Source organism: Candoia aspera, chromosome 3, assembly GCF_035149785.1.
Source record: "Candoia aspera isolate rCanAsp1 chromosome 3, rCanAsp1.hap2, whole genome shotgun sequence".
NCBI lineage: Eukaryota > Metazoa > Chordata > Lepidosauria > Squamata > Boidae > Candoia > Candoia aspera.
The window spans coordinates 181,350,482-181,366,770 of NC_086155.1; the positions used below are offsets into that span (position 1 = coordinate 181,350,482).

The following is a 16,289-nucleotide window of genomic DNA, read 5'->3' on the forward strand; positions in this document are numbered from 1 at the left end:
CACAAAAGAGTTAAAGAATAACATCCTGATTGTTGATTGATTCTACTCTGTTGTAGACAATACTGAATGTTCCTGTTGAAGAAGAACAGCTGGGATTCTGTCCATTTTGTTGGAGATCCTGGCAAATCCAGCATGCCTCATTAGCATGTAAATTGAGTTTGTCCCAGGATGCAATTGTCCCAAGATGCAAACTCTCTGTGCTTTGAGGAAGCTGTTTGTTGCCACTCCCACTTCCTCTCTCTCTCTCTTCCTCCTTTTTCCACCTACTGAGGAGGCAGCAAGCATGCTGCTCTCCTCTGTCTCCATCTTGGGCCTAAAGCCATGTGCCTAGACCTTTCTTCCATGCAGCTCTTAGCAGCTACAGGGCTAAGAGATCACTAAGTATAGTCAAAGAAAGAAGAAATAAGGAACATGATTTTTCCACCAGAGATGGATGTAACAACCAAGAATAAAAGTCAGTAAGACTCTTTTTACTTTACTTTTAAACCTGCTATGTCTAAGCATGTGATTCTTTATGCTTGGGAGGGCTGAGTGTGTAAGATCAATAACCTGTGTTTCTCTGACATGCTCACTGAAGCTATTTAAGATAATATTCTCTCTGTGTGTGTGTGCACAGCTCCTCTGCTGTGTTCAGCTCTGCTCCAATTCAGTTGGTCCTAGCTGTCCACTAATTGGCTTCACATCTGGAGCAAAGAAAGAGACAATAGGCTAGCAAAATATTGCAGGGACTCATCTGTCCTCCAGTTGTACCAGTTGAAAGTGACTTCCTCATTTTTTTCAAGATTTCAAACAGGCCAAAAAGAATTTGGCTTACTGAAGTGATAAAACTACTGCAAGGCTGTGCTCAACCAAAATAGATACTGTAATTCAGGGAAGGTCTATGAGAGAATATATTGAATTTTTTTACTTTACCCTCCTTTGGCCCAGCAGATATTTGTTCATGCAGTACCATCATCAACAGAAGCGACCAGTGGCATCCACAAATTCAGTGTATGTGGATGAAAATGTACATAGGTTTGCACTCTGTGCATCAGTGTTAGGAATAAAAAAAAGTTAAGTCAGTTTCCAAATAAATGCTTCAGCTCAAGTCTCAGTTTTGAAAAGACTAAAGAATTTAATTGTTAACTCTACCTTGCAGGGCAATAACAAGTTTATGTGGATATCCACTGGGCAGCAAAGGGGACAAGGTGACAAAATATGTGCCGCAATGCAAGTTCCACCCATATGTACTTGCTACAATGTCACAATGCATGTACAAAAGGGTGGAGCTTGTGTCATGATGTCATGACAGCCATTTTGGCATCATCGTGGCTAGCTGCAAACTCCTCATTATGTGTGTCAGAGCCTGTGATGCTGATCCTTAGTCTGGCTGTATTGGTTTTTGATGCCAGCAATGTCTCTCTGTTGACCCTAGCATCTCTACCTCCAGAGTATCAAGGAAAAAAATGAGTGACCTTAAAAAAAACTACTTCACTGTATTTGGAGGGTACAATAAAATGTACATGGTTTTCTCCAAATTGCTTTTAGCATTCTTGAGAAATTTTCTCCAGCTGCCAATTGCGTACCATCCCTTTGCAGTAGATCCAATATTTTTGAGCTAGTTGGAAATGAGAGTTGACATAAATATGTGAACAAGGGCAAAGTGAAAAGATGCTGAGATGCTCAGCTCTCTGATAAAAAAGAGACTTTCCTGGCAATCAGATGCAATCACTGTTAGCTGCTGGATCCTGACAGCTGTAAACAGACAAAATGGTTGTAGGGACAAAATTGCCATTGTAGACTTAGTAATCATTTTAAGACCTAGCTAGAGGCACAAAATGTACATTAATAATTCTCATGAACTATTGGCTCTTTCACAATTAATTAGTTGAACACAGGAGCAAATGTATATAATAATAATGACAACAATGTTTAACTTTAGGAATGAACTGTAAGAAAATACATCACAGACAAAAGTGAATTGAAAGAGTTGCTTATTTAACATATGTTCCTGATTCTGTTTACTCAGTCCTACAACCCTAGGCTTTTATTTTCTTTGATTTCATATGAGTAGTGACATTTTTATATTATTGATATTTCAAGAAAAACCTAGTTTTGAATATGCGATTGTGAGACAAGAGTTTTTCCAAGGTAGGTACTTAGTTAACCTCATTGGTTTTTCTTTTGAGAGGTTTATATTTTTCTCCTACTGTGAAAAAAAGACTTTGACTCCATGATCAAGTCAGCTATTAATTAAATGTGTATTTATTTACTCTATATCTCTTCCTTTTACAATCATGACTTCCAAGAAAAAACACTGAAGTCACCCTACTATGCTATGCCAGGACTGCATTATTAAAGCAATACAGTTTAATATGTGCTTCTTTACATTACATGGGCTTTCAAATGAAGCACTACATTTACAGGAACAGGGGTGGGTGGGAGAAGGTTCCTTTTACCCCCAAGTTGCATGCGAGGTAGCAGAACAGCAATATCTCCCCAAGCTTTGTTGAAAATGGTATTACCCTGGCGTTCAGTAAGAGATGCTGGTTACCTTGTCTCAATGAGCAAGTGCCTCACTGCAAAGCACAGTGTGTCTCTTTTGTCTGCGTTGGAGAGAATTGCTTCTTGGATAGCAGCCTTTTTTCAGAAGGACTATGTACAAGAGCAAGCGAAGACACCAAAGATGTAAGTAGCCTGGATCTCTCTCTCTCTGTGTGTGTATGCGCATGAACAGAAGGAAAATGCTTCTTAATTTGATTGAAAACTATGCCTTACTTTCTTCTGCACTGACACAAATGGGATTTTCAGAGATTAGACTCTGTAGTACCAGTACCACCTACTATTGTTAGGTGAAGGAGAAATCCTAAGAATAATAATAATTTTTTAAAATCTCACTTGTTACTATGGAAACCATCAGCAAGTGATTGCTTTATAAAATCCACAAGGAAATAGAGATCAAATGCAAGTTCACACTAGTTCAGCGTTCATTTTTCAGAGCATAATGATTTGGTAGGAGTTTTGCCCTTTAAAAAAGGCGGGATAGTTTTTTTCTTCCGTCTATTATCTTAGGCAAATTGACTAGAGATGGTAGAAGTTCAAGGGTCCTCATTTTTATGCATTACTTCTGAAGGAAATACACTGATACAAGGAAAAAGTAGAACTGAATGTACAAAGGTAAATAGAGACTGATATAAATAATTCATTTCATTATCAGTTTGGCTTGGTTTGAGATTTTCTTTTTCAAGAAAATACTGCCACAACTAAAGAGAAGGCTCTTTCTCTTTAGGCTATTTCTGGCTAGCTTTCCACATCTGAGACAAATGTCAAGGCTAAAACTAGCATTGCTAAGATCAAAGTCAGCAATGCAATCAATTGGAGTTTTGCCATTGAGTTCTGTAGGATGTCCCTTCATTTACTCTCACAGAAATGAAGCGGGGATTGTTTTGTAAATGGTTAGAAAGTAAACAGAAATTTTAGACTGAAAGACAAGCAGATGCAAACGCATGATTCAGATCAATATACGTACGTGAGCATTCCTCTGTCCAGAAATTGTTTACTGTCTTTAATCATCATTTATTTTTATAAATGCTTCTCCAGGTAGTAGAAAGTGCTTCTGATGGGGAAAAATGCATTTTCTGCTCCATTCAACAACAGCAAAAGGACTCTTGTGGGGAAAACATGCACTTTAAAAACCATCGATCTTTTCCACATTCCCAGCAGCAGCTTAAAGTTTGAGACTGGCTACACTGCTGATCCATGTCTTTGCACTGAATTATACCAAGCTCTTCTGCAGCATCTATGCTAAAAAAATTTGGTACCACATGATGAGAACCTAGATGCTGAAAGTGGAATGGAATGAAATCCCTGCAAAGATGATTTTGACTTATTTAAATATTTATTTGGTTATAAGAGCTTTTTCAGACATACTTCATTTGCTAACTCCAAGGGTTTGCTTAATTATGGGACTATTGGGAGGAAACTGTTTAAGGACTTCAGGACTCTTTTTGGCATCATTGCATCATAATGGTAGAGCAACCTTGGCAGAATCATGGCTACTTTAATAGTATATCTGACAAAAGCTATATGCCAAAATCAGTCTCACAGTCAGGCTTCAAGCAAGACAGGATCAGAGCTAGAAACTCAAACTGGGATTAAGATGAGGCCAAAAAACTTTACTGGAGCTGACATGCTCCAGGGCACAAATGAAAGATAAAATGAAAAACAGATGTTAGGAATACAGAGCCAACAAGTTCTGTAGTATCAGACCATCAGACAGCAGGTTGCATAGATGGGAATGCAAGGAAGTCCAGTATGGATTCTTAGTTTCCTTAGATGAAGAGCAAGTAAGGGATTGTAAACCCTAAAACAGACTGCTGTTGAATTTCATTGGTTAGTGAGGCTGATCCCAGTAGACTTGGGTCAAAGATCTCTAGCATCTGATAGATGCAGCAGAAATTAAAATGTAAAAATTACTCTTCAGTTATATGAACATTAGGCCTGCTTTTGATCAAACTTCCATTTCTAGTTCTCAAGCAGAAATAGATCACCTATTAAAATGTTCAGAAATGAGGAACAGATGCAAGATAGTACGTAGGTACACTTCATAGATGGTACGAAGATAGAACTTCTCTATATTGTTATTGTTTAGTTCATTGTTATTGACTTTCATGGGTTGTATTGGAAGGGCAAATCAACATGTTAGCATCAGTTTAGTTGAATGTCTTTGTAATCGTAATCAGTATTTTCTCTTGAATTCACTGTTCTTAACTCTGGTTCATCCTTTCTTTCATCTTTCCAGCTAACCCCACACAATACAAGCTCAACATTTTTTGTTTCTTGGTCTCATCATACATCTTGATGCCCACAGTTGTTTTGGACCACGATTCATACAATACTTGATAATGCTGGCTATTATGACTAGGTTTATTGGAGCTATATTCTGAAATAACTGGAGGGCTATGCTTGGGCAAGTTGTGTGTGTGCATATGTGTAAATGGAAAGCATTTAGGAACTTTTACTAATCACTGGCTTCCCTAAATCTCTTCTAATGTTGTCTGATAAATTCATGGTTCTTCTATTAAAAACAAACACTAACCCTAACCTTTTGATATTTCTTCGATACTTTCTGCATATCTGATAAGATGTGCTTAAAATAATGCAATGATTATCTGTCATAGACATTTTCAAATGTGCATTTTCTTCACAGCACATAATGGGAAACATTATGGGAAATGTAGCAGTATCTGTCATGGTAGATAATCTGAAGATATTTGCACAGTAGGTTCTTTAAAGGACTGGAAATTAGTACAGTTTTGAAATACATAATTCAATTAAAAATAGCTACAGGAATTAAGAAAATTTGAGATGATGGTGATACAATTTTGTCAGACCTATCCTTAATTTTCTGTGCCACCCATCAATATAAATGTTCTCACTCGAGTTTGTTCAATAAAAATAGCAAACATAACAACATGCTGAAAAATTAACAGATAGAATAGTTGGAATGATAGCAATAGAATTATCACTATTTAAGCATTCCTTTTTTGCATTAAAAAGCAATACATACTCCAGGTAGATGCCCATGGAAATGGAATTAAATGGGGATTTGTCATTGGTAAAATTCTCCTCATAGTCATCTTTCAGATTAGTTAGGGGGTCTGTTATAAGTATTAATAAGTCTGGATCCAGCCCATAGTTTACAAGGGGAATGTTTACAAGACAGTAGTTTAATGTAGATTCTGTTCAATGGCCGTAACAATGAGTGGTATGCCTGCCCTGTGGATATTCTTAGCATTTTTCACAGTTATTGGAAGAGAGTAGTTTTCTTACAGATGTTGTAAGAATTGAGAGGTAACGGCACTGAAAATAATAAGATACATCCTATTTGTACACCTGCCACAATATGGGGGAGATAAGATTATGATCAGACTGTTCTTTATTTCTTTGTCATTGAAAATGACCTTCTGAAATTTAATTTACCCAACCTCAGATTAATTAGCCTTCTTACTTTTTTTAATATATTTGGCTAAAGCTTGGATGATAGTATAGTTTTCCCACTGAAGAAGGTGGAGGAAGATGATGATGGCAATGATGATGGTGGATAAAAGCAGACACCACACAAGTCTCTTGGATATATGTGTTTTAATATCTGTAATGACATCTGGAAGGGACCAGTGTATGTTGTTACAGATCTGCCTCCTTAGAGCCTATACTAGAGATGTGGCACTTACTGTAAAAAAAAAAGGGGGGATCCCACTTTCAGACTGGTCACTAGAGGGCATTTGAGTGAAGACCTTCCAAGCACATTTGGAAGATTTGCAGTTTTGTAGAACAGAAGATATTTCTTTACATCTCCTGATCACAATTCATGAACATGTTAATGTTTTATCAAAAACATTACCTTAAATTGTGATCAGACAAATTTTGGTAATCACAAATACAGTGAGGGGGGGGAGAGGGAGAGGGGGAGAGAGAGAGAGAGAGAGAGAATTTGTTTGCACCAGTTTTCCAGATGATCACCTTTCTGCCATATTCTTAATCAGCTGAAGTTTGCAAACCATCTTCTGGCAGCTCATGTATCATTGTGGCAGCCTGGTCTGTTTATGTCCACTTGTCTCTCTTTCCCTTTTCCCTCTCCTTATGATTTCCCTTCTCTTCAAGTAACTGTAATAGTCAATCTTTCACTTCCATAATTCATCTGAAATTTGGATGTGGTGACTTTGGGAAATCCAAGTTTCCTGTTTTGAAGAGCAATGGATTACAGCTAAATGCCAGCTATTTTGTCTCAGGCAATTTCTATTTCCATAGGTTGATTTGCTAGAAGTAGGATCCAGGATCAAAATTTCCTGTACTTTTCTAGTATTTAAGTTTAAACAGGGCCAGATGTTTAATTATTTGCACATTCTATGAGATTTTCTCTTGCATTTATTCTTTTGAAAAATATAGTTTCACTAAAGAACACATTTTCTGTTTGTTTATCCTAACCTTAATCCTGAATCCCTTTAGATTCAGCCCTGGGCTGCTGAACGATTTTATTTTATTATTTATTTTATTTTATTTTTGCCTAAAACATTGAATGCTTCTGATTTTTCCTCCCAAGCATTAAGGACATTCTGCGGATTTTCTTTAAACATCATGATTTGTGTTTTGCCAAAGGTAAAATGATGCAGCTGACTTCATTTATTAATTTGCTTGCATATTGTTATTCCATTGGGAGAGGAGGGTTGTCTGTTTGTGATTTATTTTCATATAAAACAATTAACCTTTGGGAAATTATTTGCCTCACTCTTAGGAATTGTATGTCATAATACTGTTATAATAAATACATGTACACCTTACCTCATACACAATCATCCATGTAAATCCTTTTGTTGTAGTTTTTACTCCAGATCAGTTTTACCCATGCCGGGTAACTTCCTGATAGGTGGATTTCAGTTCCCAGAGTTCCTCAGACAGCATGGCCATTTCTGCAAATTCTGGGAGTTGAACTCCACACATCTGGAAGTTGCCCAGGTTCGGAAGATTTCCTCTAGACAGCTGAGCTGAGAAATTGGTAGTGAAGCTTCTGCCCTGAAACTCTATCAAGGCTAGGCTGATAAGCCATTCTTAAATTGTCTAAGAACATTATAATATATGCTATAGAATGGAACTTCTTTGTCAGTTGGGGATTAGAAAGGGTTAAAGAGGGAAGGGAAAGAATAAGATGGCAATTATTCAGTAGAAGGGTGGAAGTCAAAATTCTGTTTTCTGTTTTCTGTTTTCGCTTTTCTTTTTTCTTATTTCCTATCTTTTTTTTTCTTTTTCTTACTTTTCATTTTTTATACTTTTATTGTATTGTAAAATTCTAAATATTTTTTTTTTAAATTAACTTCTTTGTCAATGACTAACATCAGATGCAGTCCAGTACTTAGATCCCAATATTATGCCAGTTGCTTGAAGGGGAGAAAGTTCATCTGAACTCCCATCATCATGTTTTATTGTATCTTATGTCCATATTTTTTTTTCTCAGAAGGATGGATGGTTGGTGGGTGGGTGGGTGGGTGGAATTAATCCATTGAAATCAATGGCTTCATAAACTGGAAGGAAACCAGAAATACTAGCATAAATCTTGGTTGAAGATATAGAATGGGAAGGAGTTATTTAGGCCATTGGGTCCAAATCTCTGCTAGTACAGGAATTAATTATAAATAAATAAAATATCTATATATTGATCAGTATACTCATTTCAGGTACTGAATCATAATTTGAACGTGGGGCCCTCCATATGTGGCCCCATTGGTGTCTCCTGAAAAAAGAGCCTGGGCCAATCGTGATTTGCTTCATTTCCAGGACTATGTGCTTTTCCTTGAAGCTGAGTTCACACAGCATGCTTAATCTGGTTACTGAATTAATCCATTTGCTGAAATCACGTGATATATTGACCCATAAGCTAACCAAATGGATTGGGTTACAGAATGTGCAAAGCTACCACTTACCCTCCTCCCAAATCCCACAAGGTTAACTCTAGCCAAACCTAGTACGTTACGTAAATTCAGCTGCTTTGTATTTCATTACAATTTTGATCAATAGTTTTGAACAAAACTATTAAGTCTTGCCGATACACAGAGGAAAGAATGTCTTCTACTTACCTGCTATTAGAGGTTCTGCTGAGGTGTCAGGCCTAATCAAACATCAGTTTCACCAAATATGTCTTACCTCTGAAGATATGGTGTTTGGGAGAGAAGGTGCATATGTTGTTTCCACTAATAATTATTTTAGGACTTCCCTATACAGATGACCAGAAAACTCTTAACTTTTGCTTGCCATCTAGTAGTCCAGTTTTTTGCTGCACAGATATGGTAGCTCTGATAACAGTTGCATATTCATACACCCTAACCTCTTTCCATACTCTCTGAGCAGTTTCATAGGAAGTTCCTTTACTGTGTCATACGTAAATAATTTGAAGTTTTCCTGTATCAAATGGCCAATCTTGATTTACTTTCATCTCTTGAGGATTTCTCAAACAAGCAAACAAAAGTTGTTGCCTCCTTCACCACAATAAATTATGTTGTATTTAGTTTGTTGATAAATATCTCATATAACTGGTTTAAAGCTATCCTGGCAGTAATCAGAGAAATAACATCCTTAAATTTCAACTACGATAAGCATGAATTATTGCAGCTGTATGCAAATAGAGCTAAAATATAAAGCACTCAGGATAATTGGCTTTTCCAAAACAATTGCCTTTAATAAACTGACACCTGTGTAACTGAAAATGGCTAAGTTTTGAATCTAAATCCCTAAGAGATGAAGCTGATCTTTGCAGTGTGCTTCTAAATAATTTTCCATAATTTGAATAAGATTTCCCACGTAAGTGACACTTGAAAAGAAGAGTCCTAGTTGCTAACTCATGAAGTATAAAATGTTCTTGATTATTTTTAACTTCAGCTCTGTAGATCCATTGTTTAAGTCAGCTGTAGAATCCTGTTTCTTGAAAATCTCTCAGAAAAAGGAGGTTAGGCATCTGTGGAGAAGGGTTTTGGACTCAGTGATAAGCTGCTTTGTATTTTTCTAGTTTACGTGATTTAATATTGCCTATCAGTTGCTTGTTTTCTCCCAAATAGAGATCTAGAATAAAATAAATTGACCCAATGTGGTATGAGTAAATGCATTTCTGCACAGTTTAAGGCTCTATATCCAGACATTATATCTGAGGTATGGTTTTTGCTGCCTGGAAGGCTAATAATACAGTCTCTTATGTGCTGTATGCTTTTTAAACTTTTTAATAATGATTGTTTTTGACATGTTTTATTATGTCTTTGTTGTTATCTTTGTTGTACACCACCCAGAGTCACTTCTTGTGAAATGGGCAGCTATATAAATTTGATATGTAAACAAATAAATAAGACAACAGGAGGTAGCAACAGTTATTAAGGGTAGGGAAGACAGCATATTGGCAGCAGGAAAAAATGGAGAAGAAGGGTAAGAGCTGGGTGGATTAGTGCCAACCAAATTTAGTTATAGAAGCTGTGGCATTGTTGGGCTACATTTGAACCCCCATCAAGTCATGGGAATGTGCACATATCAACTGGATTCTTCTCCAGGGAGGATTAGCATTAGAGTTAAACTCATGGGCCAGCTGCCCCCCAAGCTGCCTTTTCTCAGCTGGAAGAAAAGGAGTGCACCAAAGAGTGTCTGTGCTTGTGTTGGGCTCCCACGCAGTTTAGAAATGGAACCAGCAGGTTTAGGACTCTAAATCAGGTGAAGGGTTTATATGCATAGGGCAGGCTCCCTACTTCAGATTTTCCTCCTGTAGATGGAGGGTAGCAGGGATGTTATGGAGAAAAAGAGGCCAGTTAGCACCTGTTCTGCCTCATAAGGGGATGATTAAAACATAATAGCCATGAGTTGGGAGGGGGGGTTGGAAATCCCATAGCAAACATATTAGAAAGTACACCAAAAATCTTTACTGACACTCCATTTCTTATATTAATTAACACTGCCTCAAGATTTTTGACCCCAAACAAATTCTAACTTCAGAAAAGTCACTTCCCTTGAAATTTATTTTATTTTATTTTATTTTATTTTATTTTATTTTATTATTTATTTATTTATTTATTTATTTATTTGATTTTTTTATAGCCGCCCATCTCAGCAAGTGATTCTGGGTGGCTTAAATGAGTCGGTGACAATTTTAAATTCCCTATCCTATTTGTGTTATTTCCACTTATTATCATTGGAAACACATGCACCAGTTGATACAGTTTTATCTAAGACATTTCTTTCTGTTTATTGTCCTTTATTTTGTAATAAGCTGCTCAGAGTCATCTGGAGTTGGGTGGCCCCTAAATTCAATAAAATAAAATAAAATAAACCTGCACTTTCTATCATTAGTGGTGCAACTTGGCAGGTCCTCAAGGCCATAGCCCAGGACGCTACAGCCAGGAGAAGCTGAATAACTGTTCAGAAATCTGCAAGTAATAGTCTTGTGGCCAGTAGAATTTCTGTTTTACTTGGGCTGACATGGGTGTGTTGGGGCTGGCACTCCTTTCTTTTTTATTGTTTAAAACATGTAATAATCAGGTTGGGTATATATTTATGGACTAGAACCTGGCTTTGACCACTACACAATATTGGTATAACTGACAGTACTTTGATTGTATAATTCATAACAGTACGGAAATGATAAAAGTTTTTCCAAGATATAATCTTATAAACCCCTTATCAAGCAAGGAAATTGGAACTCTTAAATAATAGAGATAATATCTCTCAGACTTTTTTTCATCAGAAATTGTTCCTGAATTGCTTCTCAGACAATTACAAGATAATTGTAACCTTTGCAAAGAATGATACTTGCACTTCAAACCTGCTGTGGTTGTGGAGAGTAGTGGTCAAGTGCTACTAAGTTCTCTTTAAGACAATTTAGAATGAGAGTAAGACTGTCCTAACTACAAATAAATGTGACTTTAGGATTAATAGTATCTTTATTCTTCAGACAATGCCCTAAAGACTTAGACTGACAGGATTGTAAATTACTAAGATTGCCTCCTTCACACATAAGCACTTTTTTATTTGAGACTGTTCCATCCTGCTCTATAAGCAGAACATTATCACTGAATATATCTGGAAGGACATAAGCTAGCCTCTCCACTAGATCCACTGCTTCAATTATATTTATAGAAAGAGGGCTAGTCATAGTGAAAAGAGTAATGAGAATTATAACACATATTGCAGAGAAAATCTTCAAATCTTCATTCTTTTCAAGTACAGTTCTGGTGGCGAAAACAATGTTCTTGAGTTAGCATATGCTGAGCGAATTCCTGGTCTCTAATGCCGCCATTCCTTGAGCTACTACTTTGCATCTGACTTTAAATGGTGCATATTTAATAAAAGCAAAGTAGTTTCATGGAGCTTGATGTCTTCCTGTCTGGTATATACAGTCAGTTATGGGAAATGACTTTTCTTTAATATTTCAGTAAAAAATTTCCAGAATTTCCATTTAAATTTGCAATTGAAAATATGGGCCACAGCTTGAAATACTGGGCTAATTTGGATGGCATTCTGTGCAATTGTTTTCTTGGATGTAGCAATAAATAGTAAAAAGAACTGTTATCGCAGTGCCCATTCAGGCCATCTGGTCTTCCAGTATTGCCAGCCATTTACATTGGGACAGAAAGATTCAAATACAATATATAAATCAGTGTCTTATGATTCATAAAATGATTATTGATTATTATAGATTTCTCACTGAATATATTCATAAAGCTTTCTATTTTCTAAACTGAGTTTATATTTTCAAATTAGTACACATAACAGTTTCTCAAAAGTCTGAGGAAATTGTTAAATGTTATTATCTGACTAATTCAGCTACAAAATCAAGGATAGTGCAGAGTCTGTTAACAGTTTTGCATCCAGCTGATCCATCAAAAGGAAGGAGGGGACATGTTTCCAAGAAGACGTGGACATTCTGGGAAATAGTTAATGTTAAAATGTCTAAGAATATAGAAATATAATCAAATGTCTACTGAAAAAGAATGATATGAGGAAAAAATATAGAGATTAATGCTATGACTAAAGGAGTTTTCCTTCTAATTTCATAAATATTGCATTTTTCCAGCGTATTACTAAGCCTTACAAGTTTGTATGCTGGGAATCGGTGACCTTAAAACTGCCGTATTAAAAGTCTGTAGAAGAGCCCAATTATAATAAAAGGTCACCAGATGAAATTTCCATTGTAATTATAGTACACAATCTCCAAAATCCAAATAGATGTCCTGCACAGGTAATAACATCCTGCTATCATTTCTGAGAGAATTATCAGTTATTTTTATATTCTTTTAAAGACATAGTTTTAAAAGCAGAGACATCTGAGGAGAAGGTTTAACCTTTTGCTAACCTTTAAGATAACATATTTATCTTAAAAATGCGAGTATCATATGGCTAATTAAAAAATTAATTAGCAAAAATCTCATAACTCTGTGGCTTTATTCAAACAAATTACCCACATATTTTTAGAGCATTTTTGCTGAGGCAGATTCGCCTTTAAGGAAGTCAAGATTGCAGAAATGTTCATTTTGTATTTAGAAATCATACCTACATTCTTCCTATGTCCAACCCTTCTATTCACAAATCAGAAAGTACATGGAAAGTACAAAATACAAAGTTCCACATTATTTATTTATTTATTCAACTGTATGCCCACCCAACTCACAAATGACCTTGGGCAGCTTGCAACCAACTTGAAAACAATAATACACTATAAACAGGGCATATCAAAAACAAACAAACAAATTGGCAAGTGAGGATGTCAATCAATAGACAATAAAATCAATAAATATGTTATATAATGCCACGCAAACTAGGACATTGTCCCAGTCTAACAGAAGGGGACAAGCCTCTTATTTCAGCGATAACAATAGCTAATACGTGAAGCAGGTGTATATCTCAGCAATGATCTGCATAGAAATGTGAAGACTCGGAACCAGATAAATGGGGGGGGGGGAATAATGTGTTTGTTTTCTAAGGGTTTTTTTCCTTCTTAAATAAATAAAAAAGTGGAAAAGTTCAGAAAGAGGAAACTCAAATGAAATATATTCTTTTAGAACAATGAATGCAAGAACAAATTTGTATATGGCTATCTCTTATTGCTCACCAAATGTTTTCTAGTGATTTGTAATGAGAATCAGAACATTATAGTTCCTATACACAGAGAACAAATCTACATAGAAGACTGAATAAAGAGCTTTTCAAAATCATATATCTATCAGGGGATGTAAATGACTTCTCAGTCTCATAAGGACCAGAAACTGCAGATAGAGAGGATCACTCAGAAAATGAGGTTGAAACGGTCTTGTCCACTATTAAGTTCAGATGCTATCTGCCTATTTTTGAGCTCACCTAAAACCATGCCAGCATTAAATATATTGCCCCAAATGACTTAAATCTGCTACTTAAAACTCTTTCAAGTTACTGCTGCATGAGAATGTGACATTCATAACAGCCAAGGAAACTAGTTTTTTTTTGTTCTCTAGTTATGCCACTGTCCCTTTCTGTCATGAGCACCATTGAGCTGAATGCATCAGCACAACGGCACACATAACAATACCACGGAAACAAGAGTAAGGGATTAAAAGATAAGCAAAGCGACGCACAACAACAGACACAGACCCCGAGGAGAAGGGAACGACCCCGGCCGGAAAAACCGATCAAGAGAACACAAAGGGGGAAGAAAGGGCGACAAAGACAGGGCGGGTCACGAGGCACACCTGAAGCTGTCAGCAGGAATGCAAAGGATATCGCCCAGCTGAAAGCAATCACCGGCCGGAGGAAGAAAACGATTATGAGCGAAGCCCGGGGCACCAGCAGGGGCCCCGCGACCCCTCACCTACCGGCAACGAAGCATACAGGACTTGGGGGGATGACACAACCCAAGGGGGGGGGGCGCTGACCGGCGCGGGCTATTTAAACCCCGTACCGGCGCGCTCCCTTCACTCTCAGCTTTTTCTAGCTATGCACTATGCTGAAATAAACCAGAACCTGATCTTCCCTAAATTAGTGTCTGTGTTTTACTCAGTAGTAGGCAGCGCATGACATAAAGCTGGGAGTCATAAACTCAGCCTCGCCAAGCCCCACCGGACAACAACGAGCCGCGGGAGGAACAGACGGCGAGAAGAACACGAGCGGAGAGCGATGGAGCCGACGCGTCGGAGCCAGGACGGGCGAGGCAACGTGGACCCCAGGAGCCACGGACACCCTCCCGGCCCATCCCGAGCCTCAGCCCCACCCCCGGAGGGAGGCGGAGGCAACCCGACCACGGGAGGGAGCAACATACCTCCCAAGACCCGCGGAGACCTCCCTGCCCCACATCGCACCCCAGCCACAGGCGTGGAGCTTCAGCCCAACTGCAACAAACGCGGTGGAGGACGGAGGGACGAACCAGCCGATTCGCTCCCAAGTCGAGGGAGCTGACCAGCGGACGGAAATGCCTGACCCCCACCGGTGGCCCAACTATGCGGAGACGCCGACCGGTCCGATCACAGCTGCGGCGCGGACCTTGGACCGAGAAACGCAAGCCAGACTCACGGCCATGGAGGCCCAACTAAGGGACCTCGGGACCATGCTGCAGTCGCTGATGTCCTCCATGCCTCACATGAACATACCCATGCAGGTACACACCCCTATTCAAACCCCGAGCGGGTCTTGGCACCCCCATAGGCCAAATGCTAACAGGCAAGCTTCCCCGGCGGAAGAAGCCATGGGACGGGACGCAAGGAGAGGGGATCCACCGAACACCAGGGCCCCAAAGGACTTCCCCATTTTCTTCGACGGGAACCCCGCGAAGCTGTCGTTTTTCGTCACGAATGCCAGGGAGTTCATGGGGCGGCACGGACACTCCTTTGACTCCGAAGCGGACAAAATCGCAGCCGTGGCAATCAAGTTGCAAGACAGGGCGGCGGACTGGTACGTCCAAATGTACGAGTCCAATTCCCCCGCCCTCTCTGACTTCCACGCCTTCATCACTGAGATGAAGCACTATTTTGAGGACCCGCTAGCCAAGGAGAGGGTTAAAAGTGCGCTTCAAGCCCTCAAACAGGGCGCACGAACTGTCGCGGACTACGCCCTCGAATTTAAAGCCCTCGCAGGGAAGATTAACGACTGGTCCGAGACTACCCTACTAGAGATGTTCAAAAGGGGCCTCAGCCGCGAGGTACTCCAATGGGCACTCTACCGGGATGACTCGGAGACACTGCAAGGCTGGATCTACCTAGCGGGGAGAGCGGAACACGCTCATCGCACTTTTTTAATGACGATGGCAGAGGACAAAACAAGCACCAGCCCAAAGGTACCCGCGCCACACTTGGGGCCGGCCGGTCCCACATACCAAAAGAAGAAGTTTGCTCGCAGACCCTGCGCGAAGTGCAGGAAAATGGGGCACAAAGCGGCAGACTGCTTCTCCAACCGAACACTAACTAGCGCTCCCAAACCCGCACCGAAAACGACGTTCAAACCAACTAACCCACCGCCGCCCCCCCACCGCCGGATGACCGGAGCCACAGCAACACCAGACGAAGACTTGGACGCTTACTTGGTGGGGGAGGATGCCGAAGTCCCAGACCGGCTGGCGGGAAACACTCCCCGCCTGCCTTAAAACGCGCCGCGAGGCAGGCGGTGGGACAGGGGCGCAAAACACATAGACAGAGCGACGAAAGCTCCGTAATAATGGGGACAATCAGGCTTTCCTTCGGCAACAGAGCCACCATGGCCGCGGCGCTAGTGGACTCAGGGTGCTCCAAGAACCTGATCCACCCCGACATAGTCGCCAAGCTCGA

The 16,289-nt window shown here is 39.4% G+C and overlaps 1 protein-coding gene across 2 annotated transcripts in view; it reads left to right on the forward strand.

The window, feature by feature from the left end:
• Positions 1-16,289, forward strand: part of RALYL (RALY RNA binding protein like) — a 284,909-nt gene that overhangs the window by 226,937 nt on the left and 41,683 nt on the right. The window contains exon 1 of one of the 2 annotated variants that reach the window (XM_063299436.1): positions 2,619-2,667. The exons of the other annotated variant lie outside the window; for it this stretch is intronic. Coding sequence (XP_063155506.1) covers positions 2,637-2,667 — 31 coding nt within the window. The 5' untranslated portion in view covers positions 2,619-2,636. Of the gene's footprint in view, positions 1-2,618; positions 2,668-16,289 lie in introns of those variants that run through there. 2 annotated transcript variants of the gene reach the window in all.